This window comes from Ylistrum balloti, unplaced genomic scaffold (genome assembly GCF_031769215.1).
Source record: "Ylistrum balloti isolate Yb309-2 unplaced genomic scaffold, AGI_CSIRO_Ybal_v1 Utg370208, whole genome shotgun sequence".
Lineage (NCBI taxonomy): Eukaryota > Metazoa > Mollusca > Bivalvia > Pectinida > Pectinidae > Ylistrum > Ylistrum balloti.
In genome coordinates this window covers 1,207,383-1,230,965 of record NW_026782179.1, presented here as the reverse complement: position 1 = coordinate 1,230,965, position 23,583 = coordinate 1,207,383, and the positions used below count along the sequence as shown (strand labels likewise).

General features: G+C 34.3%; 2 protein-coding genes across 2 annotated transcripts; one reads left to right on the top strand and one right to left on the bottom strand.

Annotated features, from left to right (window-relative positions):
* Positions 1-334: 334 nt before the first annotated feature.
* On the bottom strand, positions 335-2,199 carry LOC132551579 (uncharacterized). The gene is made up of 3 exons (XM_060215733.1): positions 1,731-2,199; positions 896-1,041; positions 335-517 (listed from the first exon to the last, which is right to left on the bottom strand). Exons 1-3 carry the CDS (start codon positions 2,197-2,199, stop codon positions 335-337), a joined length of 798 nt encoding a protein of 265 aa, XP_060071716.1.
* Positions 2,200-15,408: 13,209 nt separating this feature from the next.
* On the top strand, positions 15,409-23,073 carry LOC132551570 (uncharacterized). The gene is made up of 2 exons (XM_060215724.1): positions 15,409-15,471; positions 22,276-23,073. The coding sequence occupies exons 1-2, from the start codon at positions 15,409-15,411 to the stop codon at positions 23,071-23,073; spliced, it is 861 nt and encodes a 286-aa protein (XP_060071707.1).
* The last annotated feature ends 510 nt before the right edge of the window (positions 23,074-23,583 follow it).

Below are 23,583 nucleotides of genomic sequence, written 5' to 3'. Positions count from 1 at the left end.
TTTTTACAGGAAAGATGGGAACACATGATGGCAACAAGTTGATAACTTACCAAATATCGTTAAAGGTTCCGTGGTTGATGTTGTTTCATGTTATTATAATGATAGGATGTAAAACTACTATCATATCAAACCAACATAACCTCATATCAAACCAAATATGTTTAGTAAGTGTCAAAGGAGATGATCACAATGACGCACTGGTTGTCTATGATTGGGCATACCAGTGTCAGGACACATCGTCATTTCATCATATTATGTTCATACAAAATCAAACACGTTTATTAAATGTAATGCATTTACAGGTCAGGTGACTGAGTTGCCTTGTGTAAATTCATCAGTTTACACACAGCGCATGCCTGAAGTTGCTGAGGACATCAGGGTAATAGTAGTAGAGATCATAGCCACCAGCGTATCCTACCCTGTATATGTTTTCCCATCCGTTGTCCCAGAGCACGTACACCAACCCAGGGGGCGTGGTTTTATCCATGACTACACCCTTCACGTGATCATGCCCGTCCTAAAAAAAGATCAATACATTCAATTATCTACTTATATAAACATTACATAATAGAAAATGTTTATTTTAATTAGATTATATAATTTCCATGAAACGTGTTTAGGCAAGGAACTAACGTTCACTTATTCAGTAAACGTGGATCGCTCAAATCAATTTGTTTGATAAATCTAGCTATGCTTTTGTAATTACAGAGATATATTAATATTAATAGAAAGATAAGGTAAGCGAACTTAAAATAAATTCTCCACAATATAAACATAATGATATAAATCATATGAATGATGGTTGTTTAAATGAAATTTACAAGGTCATTAAATTTAACGAGGCAATCAATTTGTTACATTGCAGAAATTACTAATAGATTTTAATGCTATTTACCTGATCGCCGTAAGTCCAATCACGACCTCTGGTCACAGCCGTACCCGCAGTTACGTTTCCAGTCACGGAGACATTTGAGTGCGTGAAATGTTCACACAAGAACTCAGTGACATTACCCTGGACAATCAGTGCTTTGTCCTGAATATCTAGAAAAGACCGAAATAGAATTAATAGAGAACAAAAAATGAGAAATTGGTTGGTAATAATTCGTAACATATCGGCAACATCAATGAAAGTACAGTTTTGTCAGGGAACAGTGGGCGTACATTGATAGCGATGTAAGATGTCCATTAAAGCACAGTGTTGTCAGGGAGCAGTGGGCGTACATTGATAGCGATGTAAGATGTCCATTAGAGTACAGTTTTATCAGGGAGCAGTGGACGTACATTGATAACGATGTAAGATGTCCATTAAAGCACAGTTTTGTCAGGGAGCAGTGGGCGTACATTGATAGCGATGTAAGATGTCCATTAGAGTACAGTTTTGTCAGGGAGCAGTGGGCGTACATTGATAGCGATGTAAGATGTCCATTAGAGTACAGTGTTGTTAGGGAACAGAGACCGTACATTGAAAGCGATGTAAGATGTCCATTAAAGTACAGTTTTGTTAGGGAACAGTGGCCTTACATTGATAGCGATGTAAGATGTCAATTAAATTACAGTTTTGTTAGGGAACAGTGACCGTACATTGATAGTGATGTAAAATGTCCATTAAATAGTGAAAGTCATTACAAAACCAAATTATAAATAAACATTAAACTAGCATCTAATTGGTAGGAATAAAACCAAATATAGTTTATCGGACTTACATTTTTAATTGTATTTTTAAAACTTACCTTCTGATTGTAATAACGTAGTCTGTAGACCAATACTGAAATCATCTAATTCATCTACTTTGCCCTGTATGTGATCTACAGAAGCATGGAGACTTCGCACACTGGTGTTGTAGTTCGACTCCAGGGAGTCTAATCTGGCGTGCAATAATGTCGATGACATCGACAGGTTCTCCAGGTCAGAAGTGGTAGCATTCTGGCCAGAAATTCTAGTCTGCAGTTGGGCGACATTCGTTTGGAGTTGAATTGCAGTGGCTTGGAGTTGATTCAAGCTGGTTAAGAGTTGATTGACTGTTACATGAAGTTGGCTGTTTTCCTGTTGTTGTACATTGTATTTTACCTGTAGATCTTGTAACTCCGACTGAACGTGTTTTAGGTCTTGTTGAAAATTTAAACTACCGTTGCCTTGCGTTGGATTTGGAGGGCTGCTGAGTTCGTCGGTGACATCCGCATTTGTCCATGATATGGACATAAGAATAAAGGCAACACTTACAGACCAAAACATCTCAGGAACACAACCACTGGTGTCTTGGTCTACAGATACAGTTAAACTAAAGCATCTATCGCCTTGTCGATTTATTTAAGAGAACCATAGTCTGGCAATATTGAGTATGACGCCCATTACCCTCCTCTGTCTTCCTATTTTGACTCTTAAGAAAGAGTTACGACATTAATATAAAACCATAATTGTACAAGTATAGTCAGCTTAACTGAACAACTATCACAAATTGACATGTAAAATATATCAATTCAATTATTATAAACCTTGTGGCAGATTAATATCATTATATAGATTAAAGCAGACAGTAATCTGTTCGTCAAGTTCAAAAATTTATCATTTAATTTCAATTTCAAAATCAATTGCAATATTTACATGCCTAAAGTTCACTACTAATTTTGCCAAGTATTTTATCTATAGAAGACTGGGTTCGTACCCCGGCAACACAGATAGGGCAGATGAATCAATAAGTGGGGGCTGTAATGGAAAACCACTATCAATATATTATTGTGCCGCACCTACTTCAAAAGGTTCAAATACTAACTTGACAATTACTTTCATTGAATATGTAGGTCCGAAATATTAAATCTCTCCTTTATCTGACGCAAGCTGATGACAAAGGTGAACCTAAATAGTAAGCTAGTCTAAGATGTGACATGGGTCCTACAAACTTTAATCCAAATCGAAAATCACTATTCTAGTAATGTTGTCACATGTGGTATAAGTATTGGCAGTGACAGATACGGTGATTACATAAAAGACACGGGTGATTAATGCCTGTTATAATTAGATACATAGATTAGAGTCAAAAAGTAAAAAAGAAATAAAACAACACAAAGTAGTTGAAACCAGGTGCAAAATATTAACAATTTTGAAAACAGTATGCGGAGGATAAGACCAGATGTTATGGAAGAGTAAGTGTCTTCTGCTTCATCCACGACATCCGCCATGTAAATCTTCATCATTCCAAGTACATAGTGTCACATTCCAAATGAAAACAAGATAAACAGCAAATAATGAAATAAACTGTATTCTATAACTGTTTGTTCTTAGTAGGATTCGTTAGTGATGTTAAAGAAAAAAGAGAAACCTAGTAAAATTTATCGAAAGAAATATCAAATGTAGACGGACAGGTGCACTAGTCCTATAATACAATAATTGGTGCACTTTTCACATATCTGGTAATTTCAGAAAACAATTAGTAGATTTTATAGTCTGTAAATCAATAAAACATCACTATATAGTAATACAAAAATAACAATAGTAGAGGTGGATATTTCATCAGCATTTATATTCAAAACATTATACCGTGAGACAAGATTTATTAGGAGCTTCCTGAAAAAGTACAAGGAGAATAAGGCCTGATATTCTTACCATTTCAACGTAGGTCAGTCCAAGTAAATTGTGTCACATTCCCAAATGAGAAAGAGTTCAACAACAACGGAACCAGTGGGCATACTTACAAGCATCAAACACGTCTCCAGCTTCATAATGCACAAGGCAATAGAATATTACCCGGTGAGATCACTCTAACGATATGCTAACAATTTGAACATATAGTCCTATATCCCCTTCTGAAAATGAAACACTGATCCTATAATCGTAACACATGACCATACACAGGTGACAATTTTTTTTTATTATATACGTTTTATATATATACAACTTAATAAAGCCATACAAATGATCAAATCCTACCATCTACACCGTGGTACCTTTCCTGTTAAAAGCTCTAAATATTCTTGTCAACAAAGAACCACCTATAATTTGAAAGAGATTTGATTAGTGATAGAAAATAACACACAATCACCAGGCCTTTACTGTGAGGTGAAATAATATACAGACACCACTTCCGTTGGTTCGGAGATAACCGTGAGCCTTAGACCTCTCTTTGACCATCTGAAAACAACTTTCTTGCTCTTTTAAGAAGAACGTATGTTGCATTCAGTTGCATTCGTTGCCAAACTTTAGCAAATACATAATAGTGTTCATACCTATGCAGAAGGATTCCGGTATATTTATTGGCTATATGGCTTAGAAAATTCTAAATATTTATACAGCAAGCATTCAAACTGTGACTTCACTAAAGGCATGCCTAGCTCATATATATATCACACATTCCAAGCCTTAACGTAAAATTTCACACTAACAAAGCTATATAACGTACTTACATAGATATTCAGGTTTGTGTAAAAGACATGTATGGCTACAATCCACAAAACGATCTATGTACAAAGCCTACAGTATTTAACTCTCAATAAATCTGATGTTTGTCAACATTTCGTACTTTCAAAGATCATGTAAACAGGTCTCAAGTATTTTACTCCCCATAGATATGGTGCTTTTAACATTCTGTACTTTCACATGTCATGTAAAAAGGTCTACAGTACGTAAATCCCAATAAATCGGGTGCTTTTAATATTCTTTGCTGTCACATATTATGTTAAAAGGTCTAAAGTATTTAATTCACCATAAATCTGGTAATTGTGAACATTTTGTACTTTAACACATCGTGTAAAAAGGTCAACAGTTCGTACATCCCAATAAATATGGTGTTTGTGAAAAGGTTTGAAATCACAGAGTAAAGAAAATTATAGGAAACAATTAAAAGTTTGTCATAAAAACTTGATATTCTATGGTATGCTGTCAGACTTGAATATATGTTACCTTTATCAAATTGTAACAATATGATATTTTATGGTATGATGTCATATCTGAATGTATGTAACCTTTATCAAATTGTAACAATATATTTTATGGTATGATGTCATATCTGAATGTATGTAACCTTTATCAAATTGTAACAATATGATATTTTATGGTATGATGTCATATCTGAATGTATGTAACCTTTATCAAATTGTAACAATATGATATTTTATGGTATGATGTCATATCTGAATGTATGAAACCTTTATCAATTTGTAACAATATGATATTTTATGGTATGATGTCATATCTGAATGTATGTAACCTTTATCAAATTGTAACAATATGGTATTTTATGGTATGATGTCATATCTGAATGTATGAAACCTTTTTCAAATTATAAAAATATGGTATTCTATGGTATGATGTCCGGTATGATGTCCGGCTTGGATGTAATTTTTTAAAGCTATTGTTTTGTGACATAAATGACTGGAAACAGCAGTAACCTATAAAACTATTTGTCATGCAAATTGGTTAAGATAAGAATTTGTGGTAAATGGGAGACAACTCTTGACCTTTTATGTCTGGTAAAGTATGGTATTTTGTGTTTAATATCTGTATAACTTTGTCATAATCTGATGATACCTGTTCAACACTTTGGACTTTATATCGTTAATTTAGTTTGTTAGGTATACCTATAATGTACCAGGTGTCCGAGGTAAACGCTCAATCAGACCCGTGTTAGTGTGCTGCTTGTATTTTTAGAAATTATGACTTTTGTTCTGATATGAAGATATCTTATGATAACCATTTTGATTTGTTTGTCCCCTCCATAACAACAACTTGAGCTGAGGTATATCTGTAGAGAAATAATCACAAGCTTTTACAATATAACACAAGAAATTGAAGAGAAAACTACTTCCACATTATATAACATAATAACGGAATACACGATGTTGAAATATTGCGATGTTTTACGTTTGAAAACATGACAACCTTTATCTTCAGTTTCTCTGGATGTTTTTTGTTTATCAATACAATAGATTTACCTGTAGATTTATAATAATGACAGGTTTAGTAAATTACTTTAATTAATTTCCCTTGTGCTGTCATACTTGATGGCGATGGAGTGTCGTTGACTGAGACAATCATTCTTCACAGCTCGCTCTTCAGTAATTTGTTCCTCGACGTGTGTGAATAAAATCTTTGTGAAAACAAAATGACGTTTGTGCAATATTAGAAAATGGTAATGTTTTACATTACAAAATACAAGGGGGTTACCAAAATTATTCAAGCGTGAAAGTCTGTATTAGCGAAAGAGCTGCACGAGGTTTTCTGCGACTAACTTGTATCTTCGCTTGAATTTCATGAACATTCAAACTGACAACTGTTCCTTAGATCCTTAGGACTTAGAAATCACCTAATCTTGCTATCCATCAACTTTATCATTATGCCCCGGCTGTCACAAGTATAGAGAGGAAGGGCTGTAGGCATGATCCAGGCTGGGGAGCCTCGCCGTCGAGTTGCACGGCATTCTGGTTGCAGTGTTAAGACAATTTGCCAGTTGGTAAGTCGTTTAAACCAAACTGGGTCAACATCCGATCGTCCCCCGAAGCGGCCGACCCCGTAAAACGACCGCCAGGGATGACCGTCGGATACGATTGGTACACATGCGCAATCGACTCGTAACCGCAGTAGAGACTACAAGGACATTGTTTGGGCGTCGTGTGTCTCCCCAAACAGTCCGCATCAGGTTGAGGGCCTACCAATTGAAAGCGCGGCGTCCCTACACTGGACCCAATTTGTTGCGACGTCACCGTAATAATCGGCGTAACTGGACCCGTGTTCACCGTCGTTGGGCCTTACGACAATGGAACAATGTTCTGTTTTCAGATGAGTCCAGGTTTTGTCTGCAACACGGTGACGGAAGGCGCAGAGTGTGGAGGCGACGCGGGGAGCGTTTTGCGAACTGCTGCGTCGCAGAACGGGACCGCTTTGGCGGCGGAAGTGTAATGGTTTGGGGTGGTATTTGTGGGGGGACTCGTACAAGGCTTGTTGTGTTAAATGGCAATTTAACCGGCATTCGATATCGGGATGAAATTTTAAGACCAGTGGTTCTGCTATTCTTAAGACGCCATGGCGTTGGCGCTATTTTTCAACAGAATAACGCACCAGCGCACACCAGTCGCGTCAGCAGAACTTTCTTGCAGCAGAATAACGAACAGGTGTTAGATTGGCCATCTCAATCACCTGATTTGTCACCGATTGGGCATGTCTGGGACGTTCTTGGGCGACGCGTGAGAGAACGTCAAAATCAGCCGTCAAACTTGCAGGAGCTGGCCCAAGCCTTGATCGCTGAATGGAACAACATCTCTCCTCGAATTATCCGGTTTACGAGTTCCATGCGGCGACGCTGCAATGCTGTTTACTTCGCAAACGGTGCCCATACCCGTTACTAATGATATTACCTTTGAAATTGACCCCAACGTCCTTTACAGTCGAATAAAATCAACTGAACGCAAAGTTTTATAATGAACCATGACTGCAGTTTTATCAGAATTGATCAATTACTTTATTCGTACATGATTGGTAAGGATTTATGAAGGGGTTAATTAATTAATCACAGAATAAAGTAGTAATACCTTTCTTTTTTTGTTTAGTATATTCCCCAATTTATGGAGGCATGGGTCGGTGTAAAATCAAGGGAGAGCGATCATTGAACAATAACTACCCAATTATTAGAAGTATAGAAAGTTATAACCCAACCGATACACAGTGTTTACCCAATAAATATCATCTAATTGGACCTTAGTCCCCAATAGTTCCCCATATGAAGTTTATCAAAAATTCTCCTGGTATGGCATAATGTAGATGAATGTTAAATTAGATTCCTGTTAATGAAATTCGAACCAAATTGTTTCTGGAAGAAATGGTTTGAAAACATTACGGGACATGTTATGGTGATCGTGAGACCGCTCGTTTGTCTGTTTTTTTTACTGAATGGAAAAATGAGCAATATACTTTTATGAACTAGTAGGACTGTTCTGCTGTTCTAAATTACACATTGTAGACTTGATATTAAAAAGTATACCGTAAATTGTAGGTAGGCCTAGCATGTAAATAAAGGTCCATCTAAAGTTTTTCTTGCTGAAAAATAAAACACTTGCAGGTCGAAACATGAAAATACCATGATGAAGTGCTTACCAATGACCAGAAAACACAATATAGATAACGTGAATTATCATTTAACGGGACAACTTTAAGGCATAAGGGAGATAACTCGAGCATGCCTATCACGGATCACAAGTGTAATCACTGACAGCTGTCCTTGGTGGTGTTTAAAGTTTTACCTCGGCGTTTGTTTTTTGCAAATGAATATCGTAGACACTGGTAAGTCATAATAAATATAAATATGATATTATTGCTATTGTGCGTTTGTCCTCGTCATATCTATTTCATAATTAAATTGCTAGTTTTCTCTATTCCATAACTAAATTGCTAGTCATAATAAATATAACCAAATTGCCAGTTTTCTCTATTCCATAACTAAATTGCTAGTTATGATAAATATAAATAAATTACTAGTTTTCTCCCTTTCATTAATGGCACGGCTGTGTATATATGACTATTATCGTTCTTTATATCAAACGACAATTTTATTTTTCAGTTTTTATTTGTTGTTGGTTTTTTTTTTTACATCGAAACAGACGATCAAGCTTAGAGTAAGTTATGTCGTAAAATATACGGTTCTCTCTGATTTTCGATACTGTCTGCACCTAATTATAGATGGGGAGAAAAAAATCCATATTTGATGAACAAATATCTCCAAACAAAATGTTTGGCACATTCAACATCAATTGATAAGTGTTTACATACATGTACGGTTAAACTGTCTGGTCGAAATAACCCATCAATGCAAAGGTCTTTGGACTAGTTTTGCAAGGTGGTGTTATAATACAGTGTATTTCTCGATAAATGAAATTAAGTGGTCTTATTACAATGACGATGTTTTTAAATGATTGATGTTGTATAACTTCAGGTGACGTATTAGTGTGCATTTGATAAACGGTGGTTGGATAAATCAAATTTTAAATATTTCCCAATCTTTATAATCACGTATATACATGTATATACTAAAGATTTCGTGTTTAACTGAATTTTACTTATAGATATATACGATAAAAGATTTAAATGTACGAGAAAGAGATTGAGGGAATAAATGTCAATATGGTGACGTCACGTCTGTAAATCGGTAGCACGCCAACACGATCTGTTGCATGAATAGGTATAGTTTTGAAAAATATACGGGCATGCATGACCGAACTCAGTAGATAATCAGGTTCGTCAAATGACTACCTCTCAGAATATACCTCTAAGAAGACAAAGATAAAGACTGTTTAAATGTCCAACATGTCAAAGGGAATAGGTAAAAATAAATAATGTTACCAATCACGTTCCGACATGAATGGATTCGTCGCCTTTCAAGTTCGTAACAATTAAGACACAGAAGTCCGAAGAGCTTACACGTTGATCATTCGTAATGGTTAAGGAAGGACGTGTTTGATTGTGGCACCGTACATGTTGTATAGTTCATATGTGATGCCACATTGTTAATCACTACTGTCGCGTACTGAGACGAGTGTGTAGCATCAAATTAACAATGTGGTATCTGGATCATTTCAGATACCACATGGTTAACTTGTAATCATAGCATTTGTCTTATGTTGCTAATATAAAACGCAGCAATGTTATGTTACAAAGTGCGCTGCTTATCATCTGTTCTGTGATATTCGTGTGATTATACAGTGTTTTTCAGGTGGCATCATGTCGCACACCTTTTTGGATGTTACAACCTTTATACGTTTATAACCGGTGGCTACTGTAGGGTTTACTTACTTCTAATGCCACCCCTCATATTCATCAACAAAATGCCACTCTGACGTTTTCGGTAGCACCGTACTGGATTCATCATGGGAATTAGTGTAAGTATATTGATATAAATTATTTTGGTGTTCATTCGGGATATAACAGCTTTAATTTGGTATAAATCAACATAGTTATTAATCTTTAATATACGTTTCTGCTGAACCCTGTTCCAATCACCACCATTCGACCCTGCATCACACGTCGAATGGCAGTAAAACAATAAAAATGATAAAAGTTAAATTCGCTCTTACAATATTGAACATGTTGATAAGGCATTAACTTTTCTATATTTTCAATATGTATTTTTTTTAATAAATATCTACATGCATATAATTATCTACATTATCATCTTTTCACAAACGTTAACATCCAGTCTGTAGTCATTTTGTCCTAACTAACTTTGACATAACTACGATAAATAAAGTGGTGAGCAGTGCAGGTATCAAGTCCCGTAAGGTTCTGAAAGATTTTTTTATTGCTTTGTATATTCCTGGAAACAATATATGAGCCACTTTCTATGGCTTGCGTTAAACTGACTCGTTATGGTTCTAAATCCTTTTTGATATAATATCCAAAAGGAAATATTATATCTATAGATAAAATAAACTTTCGTGATTTAAAATACTTGTATACATGTACTATGTGTTTTCTAGATTGGCTTTCACGTTCTCCTAAAAATTAGTCAAGTGAGGTATCATTTTCAGCCATCAGACACAACATTAATAAAATGAATATAATGCACATTTATAATTGTAAGGCTTAACTGCTTCAGAGTCTGGTAATCTCCAGTTCATACCGATATTCAAGCGTCTTTAAAAGAAAAAAAAATTATGAATGTTGAAGGATATTAAGGGATGCAATACATTGCAATACAGTTTCTCGGACGCTCCTCAGATTTTTAATTCTATATCCGAAAGAAGCATATTACATTTCTTATTAGGTATTTTCATAGCGAGGAAAATATCAAGTATCCTTGCCAACGAAAGTGCTGATTCAGCTGATTTTATTTAAAAATATATAATCTCTTAACGATGACGTCACTTGATCCCCCGCTGTAACTTTATAGTAATGACTTGTTTGTAATGGTGTCCTAGGTAGGTTGATGACTTCATTATAAAACCATTAATCCGTCATCAATTACCACTTTTTAAAAATTCATACCCCTCTACATCGGTACAATAAATCGATATTAGTAATGAACGCAATTTCATTTTTAATCTCGTTTTCTCGTTAAAATCACATATTCATCGAAAGTCAGGATTGCAAGCCAGTATATTTACACGTAAAGGTTGAATTGTGCATTGTGCAATGGAGCAAAAGTCACTTTTCGCATACGTTACCTGTGCTTGGGTTTAAATCAATAGATCCTTATATTTTAAGTTGTATGTATCGCCGTGTTTCGATTATCCTACTTATCTGTAACCTGTACAGTGTCAGTAGGAAATTCCCTTTTTGTTTGTTCAGTAGACCATCCAGCTAATGACGAAATAAAAAACAAAAGGTGAAAGGAAGGAAGAAAATATCTCAGGATATTTCTATAATGTAGTCCAAATCGTCCAAAGTTTCTACTCAATTCCAGGTTTTTGAATTGGTTTTATTTGAACTTGAATACACAACACACTCTAAGAGCCGTAGAGAACAAAAAATAACCAATATTGGATTATCTTTGTAAATACGGTAAATTAGACACGATCTATAGGTCTTATAAAATCAATCACGATATATGAATAAGAACGGTGTATGTTATTCTGACGGTTTAAAGGTGTGCCAACTTGTATAGATATGCTCTATGTATACCAAGAAATTTTGTAATTAATCATGCGATTCACGTGCAGAAGTTGTGAACTAAAATATTTTATTCTTCTGCTACAAACAAATATACTGTATTTAAACACCGCCTTCACGATAAACGTTTGGGAAATTAAAATGATACTTAAATATTTCAAAACCCGAGAACCATCCATTATAAACGTGTTTTTTAAAGTAATTGGGTATATATCCCGATGTTCGTATACAGGAATTGTACACTGGACATGAAAACGACAGGAAGGTATACATGTAAAGCAACTGTTTGAAAGGAGAGAAGATTAATTCAAATGGTAAATAAATCGGTTGATACAAGGACATCTACAAGTAAACCAAACGTCAGACATTTTACATATATCATATACACTACAAATTTCCCCTTGTTTATTGTTAAACAAACTACATGTACATACCATTGAGATTTATTATCTACATCATCACAAAATATAACGAAAAATACTATGCTAAATCTTCATATGCGTTGGTTTTCAAAATTATCTATTTTAGAAAATCAAGATAAAATCTGACTGAATGAATTATATATATATATATATATATTGACGAACTTGCTCTAATCGTGTGTGGTTCGTAGTGAACTGACGGGCTTTGTACCAATCGTTTGTGTTTGGAATACACTAGTCCACGGGAGGGCTAAAAGTTATTAAGTTAATGGTCATTCCATTCACACAGAACTATGATCCAGGAGTATAGTTTATAGATTTCTGTCTTTAAAGTACTTTTACTGTGATTGACCGTTCCAGTATAAATATTCCATTAAGGCGGTCATACAAATCAATACCACGTGACAACAATGTCAAGTCACACCAGCAAAGGCGGGTACATTATAGAAACAATTCTCAAAATATATTGTTCTGCTTATACAAATACAATCTGGATGTTGTTTCTGTGATGTGTTTAGAAAAGATATTGGGTATTTAAATCGGTCAGAACATTCACCATAATTATCTCCCCTGCCCATGTACACAGGCCATTGAATACAGTGGAACATTGCCAAGGTATAACTGAATGTGTATGATATATTTCAACCATGTTGCTGTGAAGCATCATTGGGACGAGATGATCCATTATAAGACGGCATTTTGATTACCAAACGAGTTTGAAATCGTCCAGAAACTGATAATATATCGTTGTTTACAAACGTATAGTGCTTACTTATACAATAACCTGCACCCGATTACCATTGTGGACACTTTCATTTCTGGAGAAACCCTATAATTGTTTTCTTCTTGATTTGGTTGTGTGTGTGTGTGGTTTTTTTTTTTTAGTGGTCTTAAAGGCTTCGCGACAGCCATGGCCATAATTATGACGATGGGTGTAACTAGATAGGAACGCAAAAAGTAATAAATAAAGTACAGATATAGTGTGATAGAGAAATGAAATTAGCAATTAGATAAGAAAAATTATTATCGTAACGTCTTATTAGTAGAATACACGGATTAAAGCACCCGATTCTTGAGGGGCGGGGTGGTGGTGGCTTGGTGGGGCTGGGATTGGGGTCACTCATAATTGTCTCCGGACCGATATTCAGTAGAATGCAGTAGATCCTATACTTGAGCTCTCCGATGTCGCCAAACAAAAGCCATCGCAGAGACCTTTTTTTCGGTCTGCAAAAGATAACGTGCTAATGTAGCTGACCATACGATAGAATGTCCCGGGCTAGTTATTATATCCCATATGAAAGAAATATATCCATACTTCCGGTGAGGGTATCATTAATAAAACCCTATGTTAGGATAAGCCGGAAATCTCTATCTGCAGATGTGGTTATTAGCTGTCTTAGCGAGTCTTTCTGTTTGTACGTGATAAGCATGCGGAAACTTTGAAATTCTGATATACTGAAAGCATGATCAATATCGTGATATTTCGGAAAATTATCGAGGAGATCTTACCTGTGAAATAGACTTTTAAATACGAAACAGTCGAGCCAAATAATAAACTCAATTGCATTTGTCAACGCTTTCGTCCTTTTAGGATTCGTTTGTGACGCAAAGGCCTGAATTTTGAATTCGAGAAGGCGAAGCAAAAATCAAAACTGATTGAAAGAAAGGTCAAAATCTTGATAGCAAGGTGCACTAGCCCATGGTTCAATAGGTTTTTCAATTTTCATATATTTTATAACTTCATACCAAATCAAATGTATATTCTGAACGAATTAAAACTTGGCAGGCAAACAACTTCAGGTCTAATAATACAAACTGGGAATATACGATAAACAAAACAAATTTGGAATTTATCTGAAAGTTGGGGTATAGCGATCACTAACAGGTGTAATATAGAAAGAATCACAATCATGTAACGAGATTTGGACAAAACTTAGCGGTTTGTATAAAAATGTTTTTATTTCTACTGTGATATATGAATCACTATTTTAGAACATTATATTTTTCGTCTTTTACCCGATCAATAAATAATTTGATATGAATTACAGTCATAACATGCATGCAATTTAATGTAATTATAATTATAAGGATAGTGTAGAATGTCTAAATCCAATCCTTTTTATTTTTCTTTAGTTTAAACATATGTTATTGCTTCTAAAACAAGCAAGGAGATTTGGCTAAGGTTATGACTACTTGGAAAGTCCTCTCATTCACAATTAAATTCAACAAAGGAACAGCAACAACAGACATTATTGTGCATTCCAAACAGTGAAACGAATTTTGAAATCAGAAGAGTGAAGGAAGAAACAAGCTGAAAGTGCAGGGAAATGGCAAGAATGTCACATGACAATTTTCATCATGTACAACAAATATATTGCATAGTAATATATAACATATCTGCCTGGTTCATACTAGCTACACATTCCATCCACTTCCTCTAATGAAATTATCCATGTAAATGTTCATGCATAATAACCTTTTGAGTGGTCGTGTTGCGCAACGGTAACGTACTCGCCTTCATCAAGTCGTCCAGGGTTCGAGTCCCGGCAGGGACATGAAAAGGTATGGGGTCACCTGTCCGACCACGTGGGTTTCCCCACCTGGGTACTCCGGTTTCCTCACACTAACAGATCTTTCGTGTGCTTCCATCCGGGCCAACAAGAGTGATTGATATAAGTTCGAATCTTGTTTCGCAATTGTTGTAACATAAATAGAATTTGAATAACCTTGTACCAGCCAGAAAACTTAATATCCCTTATGACACGATTTTCAAGAAAGGGTCGTGAAATGATTGGATTTATTTTCATTCCATACACATAGTACAGATTAGGGGGTCACACATTTTCAATAAGATTATAATGTAGAATGAACGGTTAACTTAAACTTTTATTCTGACGGAAATAATCTATTTTATGGTGGCTTCTCAAACAAAATGATCAGACAATCGGACAAAAAAGTACCAAAAAATTATGTATTTGGTTGTTCAGTAGTCTGCAAAATTTTGTACTTTTCAAGCAGAGACGTACAGTATGAAGTTTTCGCCATTTTAGCTTTGATAATTTTTTTAAAATTTCGTCTGAATATATGTAGTACATATGTACCTGTGTTTAAAATACGTTTTGATGAGATAGGTTGTCTATTATACACTTTAAATATCATTTTCAAATTTATTGTACATATACAAACGTTTTAGATTAACATCGTCATTATTATATAAGGGGCTTGAATAGATATACATGGTATAGTACTCGGCCTACTTTTTATTCAAGACATTTACAATAGAGTTACGTCCCTTTTTGGATGCATTGAACCACGATGAAAATTACACCAATGGCAGAGCTCGTAGTGACGATAGCCAGGTGATACTAGACTAGGTACGTTGTACATGGAACATGGCGACATGGCTCCTGTTGAAGAAAAACCAAAGAAATCAATTCTGGATATCATTCTAGGAGTCATCCAGGTAAATTCGATTGTTGGTGATGAAATTATGGCATGGTAGTCCTGTTAAAGTTTGTCAATGGTTCGATAAGTACGGTGTGGAGTTCTGTTTACGTGCAGTTGTTTCAGTTGTCATAGAGTCCCAACCAGAGTAGTGATCAGGTAAGATAGTTATATATTACGAGATTACAATGATATGTTGACAACAAGACCATCATATTTGGTATTTCTACATACATGTGAGTTCTATAAAACTGTTGACTCACCATAATGTTTTATCGCTAGCCTTCATGTTTGTTTGTTCTCCGGCACGACTTCGTTCTATTTATAGACCACTATACAGTACAATAGTCTGAAGAAGGCATTGTTTTTTTTCAAAGTGTCAGATATTAAAGTCCTTCATGATTATAAAATCAAAATATGTATTTACATCTGGTGAAGACTTGTATGTTAAATAACGTTTAAAATGTGTTTTATTTCCACCAGGCCCAAATGTTTATTCAAATATTTGAAAAAAATAAGAGATTGAGAGCTCCATGTACATGAGCATAAGTATCTTATGGAATATGAATAAGGTATAAAAACTATTAAAGTGTTTTTTTTACATGAAATGAAAGGTGGCTGCTGTTCTTTTAAAAACATGTTAGACTTATAAAGGTGTTTGTAATGTATGTATTACACAACATATTTGTGTTTACATTTTTGTGCTGATTATAAAAGCACAAGATAATAATCATTTTTGACTGAAACTGACACAAAATATTAGTTATACATATATCACTTTGATTCAGAACCAACTGGAAGTCATTTTTACTGAAAACTGAATGTATATACTGTAAGTAATTAATACGTAATTTGATCACAGAGAAATATGCCATATAGATAAAAAAAGTAAATTCTTTGTAACAGTAAGGATGCTTTGTTGATTTGCCATACATAAAATTGTTTTGATTTAAAAAGTTTCTGATAATGATAACTACTGTATGAAAATGATCTGGTAATTTGACTCTCATAAAAAGGATTTAACCATTAGAATGAATTTTATCTTAAATGCTTGTTGAAATAAAAAAAAAATGACCAGTATTAATAAATATACCTCGTTTACTCTTTGTAAATTGACAGTATTGCTATGTTTTAATCCTATGTTTTATTCTGGGACCTAAAACAATCCTGCAGAAATAAAACATTTCTGCACTTGGGTGTTTCTGCCGAGCTAATGAGACTATTGGCATGTTTTCAATGCTAGCTTCGGAGTGAAAAATTCTCCTTGAACACTCATAGTTGTGATTTCTAAATTGTCTTTTGTTTGTTTGCCGAAATAATTGATACTTGTCAGCTTCTAAAAGTGCCATATGTACTGATTTAGAATGAAAAATAATACAAACCATGTTTCCTTTATGCCAACTGATGAAACACCGATAATATAATCAAATGTTTCTCCTGCTATTGACAAACAATTGCATCTAGTCCTGGTCATAACCTGTATTCCAGACAAATGGAGCTTTACCATTATTTGTTACACATCATCTTTGATAAGTAACAATAGTAAATAAATATTAGTTTTGGAGCCAGAATAGTATGTATGTCAACAAAAATGACTATTTGGTTGCATTGTGTAATTTATGAAATTTTCACTTCAGAATGACAGATTGTGTTTCTGAATATTTGTAAAAAAATGATTATCAGGTATTTTATGAAGTTTGATAATCCATTTAAGTCAGGAATTAAAACTATCTGATATGTCAAAAAGTAGACTGGTCATTTGATAGTTTTTATCAATATATCTATTCAGGATTTTATATTGTGTAGCTGTAATATAATGATGTACTCAAGAATACTCCAAATATTTTCTTGTTCTCTGTAGTTGAGAAGTCATTGAATAATTGAAGTATTTTGAGCACCATCTTAACCAGTGTCTAATTAATGTTATTGTGTGGCCCAGTAATGTGTATTGTAATGGTGGTTTGGTTAGTGTTCGGATGACAGGTTTAAATACAGATATAATGGTGGATCATTGTGACAAGTGATTCAAAGTCAACAGTATTTAAGACATTAGAAATGGCATCTTGCCAGTTTGAATTGTTGTATATTTAAGCAGGTAAGTCAGAACGATTTTTGTATTTGCTGATATGAAGTTTAAATAAGCTACTGCTAGTAAATAGTTTAACATAATACAGTAAAATATTTTCCCAGAAAAATTCTAAATCAATAAAATCTGGGTTGCAAAATTTCCTGGATCATTACGCATGGTATATGTAAAATTAACTTCCTGTTTAAAATGAAATCTGCTGTGTAGTAAGGCTGTATTGGTACATATATACTGAGGGTAGTCTAGTCTGCAGACACTGCATGTAATCTCTCAAATCAACATAAATTAGAATACTAAACAAGCAGGTAGTTCTGATCTTTAAGGCCATTGTTTAAAACTTTTAAGTTATTCCATGATACTGCTTACATTCTTTGAAAAAAATATTAGATTAAATCAATATAATACAGGATTTAAATGTACACTTAGAAAAATTTAAACTTATTTGGTTTATCAGGTCTTGGCAACCTGTCAGTCAGTTAGCAATGTAGTGTGAAAAAGTACATTGTGAAGTATGAATTAAAATTGATGACTATTTATAAAATAGTATGTGATTCTAACATTCTTAACATAAGATTATCGGCATTTTCAGTGATATTTACCCTTTTTAAAATATTTTTCTCCTTTTTGGAAAAAAAAATTTGAATGTTCTGCATTAGTTCTGAAGCCTCTTAAGAACCTTAACATTTTGGTGAGTAAGTTACCTGTTGGGATGATCACTATTCTTTGGTCTAGATCTTACATAAATTATATTTTGTACTTGCAAGATCAATGAGAAATTCTCCAGGAAAAATGGTGGCAGATCTATCCTGGAAGGTGTTTGAAATTTCCATACAGAGAAACTGTGCAATGTATAAAATTGAAATTCATATGTTGTTGATTTGCATTTTAGAATGTAATAGAGTTTTATAAGTTTAATAAATTAGGAAACAGAATTTTTATTTATTAGGATTTATTAGGGTAAATTATGGACGCAGGCTTTTTAAAAAAAAAATCTCTCTATTCATATCAAATATAAATATCTGGAATAAGAACAAGGCTTAAGCTGCCTAAAAATCAATTCATTCAGTTACCTATTGTATATTCTAACTATGTATATCTTGGATTGTCAACAATATGACCTGTAGTGTCAACAACAGAATTGTTAAGTTGTTCTGTTTGGTATTGCAGTGTAAAACACATTGATTGGTAACTTCACCCAGGTATTTACTGCCAGTGTACTTTCTAGGTCAATGACGGGGCTGGTTGCTGTTACAATATTTATTTTGTTTTTAATTATATATAATCAGTCTTGCTAGCTTGTGTGTTATCAACTACCGTGATGTGCTGAAATGGCTGCCAACTTATATAGACATCGGTGTTGTGGTTGTGCTCCTCTTTAATCATTTTCAAGTTCAAGTATTTTGAACTTGAACTGTGATGTCTGCTCCTGTATCTCATATTCCCTGAAATTCACCTCTTTTCCGTCCATGGTCTGTGAAAAATATGTCCGCATTGACCAATGGAAGATATACTGTGACCTGCCATTCACATAATGTAGTTTATAATTAGCAATGCATCAAAGCATATAATGTATCACGATGGAGCCTGTTGACATTCCAGCATGGCTGTGACACTTTTTACGATGATTGACTGCAGCTGAGATCAATAAAGACAGGAACTTTCAGCTTCACTACTACTTACAAATAATGCATTAGAGTTTGTCGGAGAACAATGCCAGAGATCTATAATCAATATAACAATCATTATTGTGTATGGTTGGTTGATCTTCACATCCTAGTCAAGGATTATTATCTACAAGTGGGACGTACATAGTGCACAGAGATATTTCCTATGTATAAAAGGCTTGGTCTTCAGTATTGTGATTCAAAGTGTTAAAAAGTGATTTTTTCAAGCATTTTGACAGCTGATACCTACCAAGGATACCTGTACGTATAGAGCACATATTGCAGTTCAAGCCTGTTCAATTTAGTGATTGACAAGCAAAGTGGAAGATACCTTTTATAAAAGAGTTTCGCTGTTGAAAGTGTATGCACATGTATACAAATATTCATTTTGCTGTAGTGTTGTTTAGCCTCTGTTCATCCATCAAATATCATAGGCGAAATCAAGGCTGACAGGGTGATTGGTCTTGTAATAAATGCTGTTGTCTAGTTGTGAATTAATTTGTATGTATGTAGATGATGTTCTAAATTATGTATTTCTTTATCAAATAAGATCAAGTACAAGATTTTGAATCAATCAAATACTGAAAAAAATTCAGGAAATATTAGATGATTTTTCCATGACTTAAACAAGTAATCAGATGACCAGTATCAGGTTGACATGGTAAAATCAAGTGAGTAGACAACAAGTGAGTTGATGAATACCATTATATATTGGGCAAGTTTTGATGAAAAGGGAGGTAACTCATTCTACAGTTATGCGTCAAGTAAGGGATGATTTTAAGGCAGGATCACTTTGTAGTACCTAATGACTACTTCCCTGAACAACATACATGAGGCCAGTGCATGTCATCCCGAGCAAATGGGGTAAATTGTTGTGTTCAAGGACACAACTGCATATGTACTGACTGGCCCATTTCTCAGTCTCTTAATGAGAAACACAAACGACCTCTGGTAGAGAGAGTCAAATGTTAGAGCAAAAAACAGAGGAAAGAAGGGAAAAGAAGGAAAAAAATCTAACTTTTAAAGAACAAATAAAGATCAAACAATAGAAAGATGTATTGTTGATGGTGATTTTGAAAATTTCCTGCTGTGTTGTATTTTCTTCTTTACATGGGCATTAAATAATGTTCACAAACTGGCTATTGTTGGTTATAAATGTTGAGTAAAGCATCATATTACTTTAAAATCTTATTTTACCTCATGCCATGATAACCTCTGTTTAAGTATTAGATACATGTTTATGTATAATGTGTTTCCTTGTCGATGGTTATTAAGTAACTAGAATAACTCAATTGATTTTCCGTTAAATATTTCCTTTATACATATTCCGGTAGTATACAGAGTATCCTGTATCCTCCGAAAAATAATGAAAAAAATTTAATGCGTTTGAGATCATGTGTATCGATTTCAACACAGCTGTGTTCTATTTATTGGAGAATTAAAAATCATTTAATGCAACATGCTGTTTATTTCATATCTAGATAAGTATAGATTATTTTATATCTAGGTAAGTATAGATTGTTTTATATCTAGATAAGTATAGATTGTTGTATATCTAGATAAGTATAGATTGTTGTATATCTAGATAAGTATAGATTGTTGTATATTGACCAGGAAGTATATTGTGTGATATTAACTTACATACTGCATTCAAAATGGAGTAACCTGCCTTGACAACTCCAATTGTGATATCAGATTTAGCTATTTTAGACCTACATAATAATAATGGATACAATTTACCATATTTGCTGATCAGCTAATGTTTCTTGAATATGTAGTCAATGTTTTTTCAACCTTAAAAGTTATCCAAGTGTCAACATTATGGGATATCTTGTTTGTTCATGTGCTTTCAACAGCAACGTACCTTTAAAATACTACTGTACAGTGTGTTTTACAGAATTGCTGCTGTTTGGAATTTTGATTTGAATGCTTATCGATGAATAAACATGAAAAAAGAATAATTCTTTTAAAATTATAAAAAAAAACTTTATAAAATCTGGTGTGAGATAAATCTTTGTTGTGATGGTTGATCATTTGACATGAAATTCTGTTTAACATCATTCACTTCATATCTTACAAAATTTTACTTACTTCCACAAAATTACATTTATGATGAATTCTGACAATATTATACCTGAATGTTAGATTTCTGTTCGATAAGAATTTAAATAACCCAGTTTAGAATTCTTTATTGTACATCAGCTGGTGTTCAAGTACAAGTAAACATAAATCTCGTGCCAATAATATTTGGCACGTAGTAGACTAAATCAATTCTTCTCCAGTGTAACAAAATACACCCATTGTTAGACTTATCCTGTACAGGTATTAGGGAACACATTACACTCTCCTATGTATACATGTTTACCTGATACAAGTGTTATAAGATAGATGTCAAACTGTCGTAGTTTTTGCAATGGCTTTTGTTACGAAATGGCTTGTAACCATCCTAACTAGTAAAGTTGAACAGTAAAGTGAGTCTGTACTACGCATTAAAACTAATATTACATGTGAAATGAAATTTTTTCAGCTGTATATATAATGCAGATAGAATTTGACGGGTATAAAGTGAAGAGTAATTTTAATGCATTTGATAGCTTATCATTTTGAGAAATTCCTTAAAAAAATATCAAGCAATCACTATTTTAGTGAGATGGACCTAAAACCTAAGACCTAAAAAATCCATCTAATTTCCATGTAAGATGCAATTGTAATCTAGATTAGAGATTTAGCAAAGTAATACAGCTGTTTCTGTATCTACCATTTACATAAACTGGTGATGAGCTCTATGTATTGGAAACATTTCCAGAATCTGTTTGACACTATCATTTTTCATTTGTGTTTACATATGAAACAAGTTAGTTAGAATTATAATTTGTCATCGTAAAAGGAAACGAAATAAATTTATTTTGTTGAGTCAGCCTAAACAAACAGAAAAAAAAGTGGAATTTCCAGTCGTATTGCAATGCTGATGTTTGCACAAATTATTGTGGTTATTGATAAATATAGGGTCATCACATCAGCCTTAAGGTAATAGTGTCACAACATGTTTAACATGCCATTCTTTTGTTTGCAGATGCCTAGGATGCGTTCCAGTTCTGGACACTGCTGCCTGTGTGTTGTGGGAGTGTTCATGTTTCTGGCAGGTATTATTATGGTATCTATAGGTGTGTGTCTCATCTTGAATTACGGATTATTTGATTCTGCACTGCTGCCACCAGAACTTCAAAATGATGAAGGTAAAAAGATCATCGGCATTGTGTTGTTGGTTTCGGGATTACTTGCTGCTATTATCAGTATATCAGTGAGTTCTTTTTACTTGTGTACGCAAAATAAGACACCTGCAGTAGAACCCCAGCAGCTTTCTGCCTTGCCTAATAGTTCACGCTCTAACTCCAAAGGATCTCATTTCCCTCGCAATGGTGTTATGGAGAAAAGTCGAGCACCAGGAGCAGAAACTAATAAGGTTTCTTCCATGCATTCAAACCCTATGCCTGTAAATCATCGCATGAGGAAAAAAATGAAGCGCAACAAATTGGGATTAAAAAATAAAACTCGTCTAGAAGGTATTCAGGAAGATAGTCTGTCGCGGAAGCATTCTGAGCATGACATGTCAGCTATGGCAGAATTGGCTGCAGAGGACACTCCCCGCAGTGAAAAAAGTGAGGAAGTGGCTGATGGAGCATGTGTCGGTGTTGACAATCCTGTCTTCTGTATAGACAGGGCGGAAGACTTTGCAGGTGCTGTCAAAGTTGAAGAGTCTGATGTGACTCAAGACAATTCCTCATCGGAGAGTGGGTACACAGACTCCGTCAATACAGGGTCAATTGACAAAGACGATTTTGAGGATCAAGTGAAAATGTTAACTCAGTGAGTGTCTGCACAGGTTATTGAATACCAATCATACTGCTGAAGGATGCAAAGATAAGTCTCTTGTAAATGAGTGTTCATCTATGAGCAATCAATGCTGCTGAGGATGTTGTTCGTTGTAGTTCAAATTATATATGTCCTACCTTATACTATTTAAATACAGTTATTGTCTTCTCAGGGTTGATAAAAGGATTTGTTGCCCTTTCAAAGGTCAACAAATCCTCCTATCAAACTACAGGGCATTTAAGATGTCCGTATTAAAGTTAAAATTACCGTAAGTTTATCCTTTGTCTAGATTATCAGTTTGAGATGATAACCTTGCATCTTGGAAATTTCTGTTTGCTATTTTTGGTGTAGCTTATCAAAATGATAACCTCTTGTTCAGAAATTTTCCAGTTCTGGTTTCAAGTTGCATTTTATCTAAACTTGTGGGCGTCCCCTAGCCAATCACAGAAGAGGGATTTTCTCAGTCATTTGATAAAAGAAATGGTTTGGTTTTTAATTTTTTTGATGC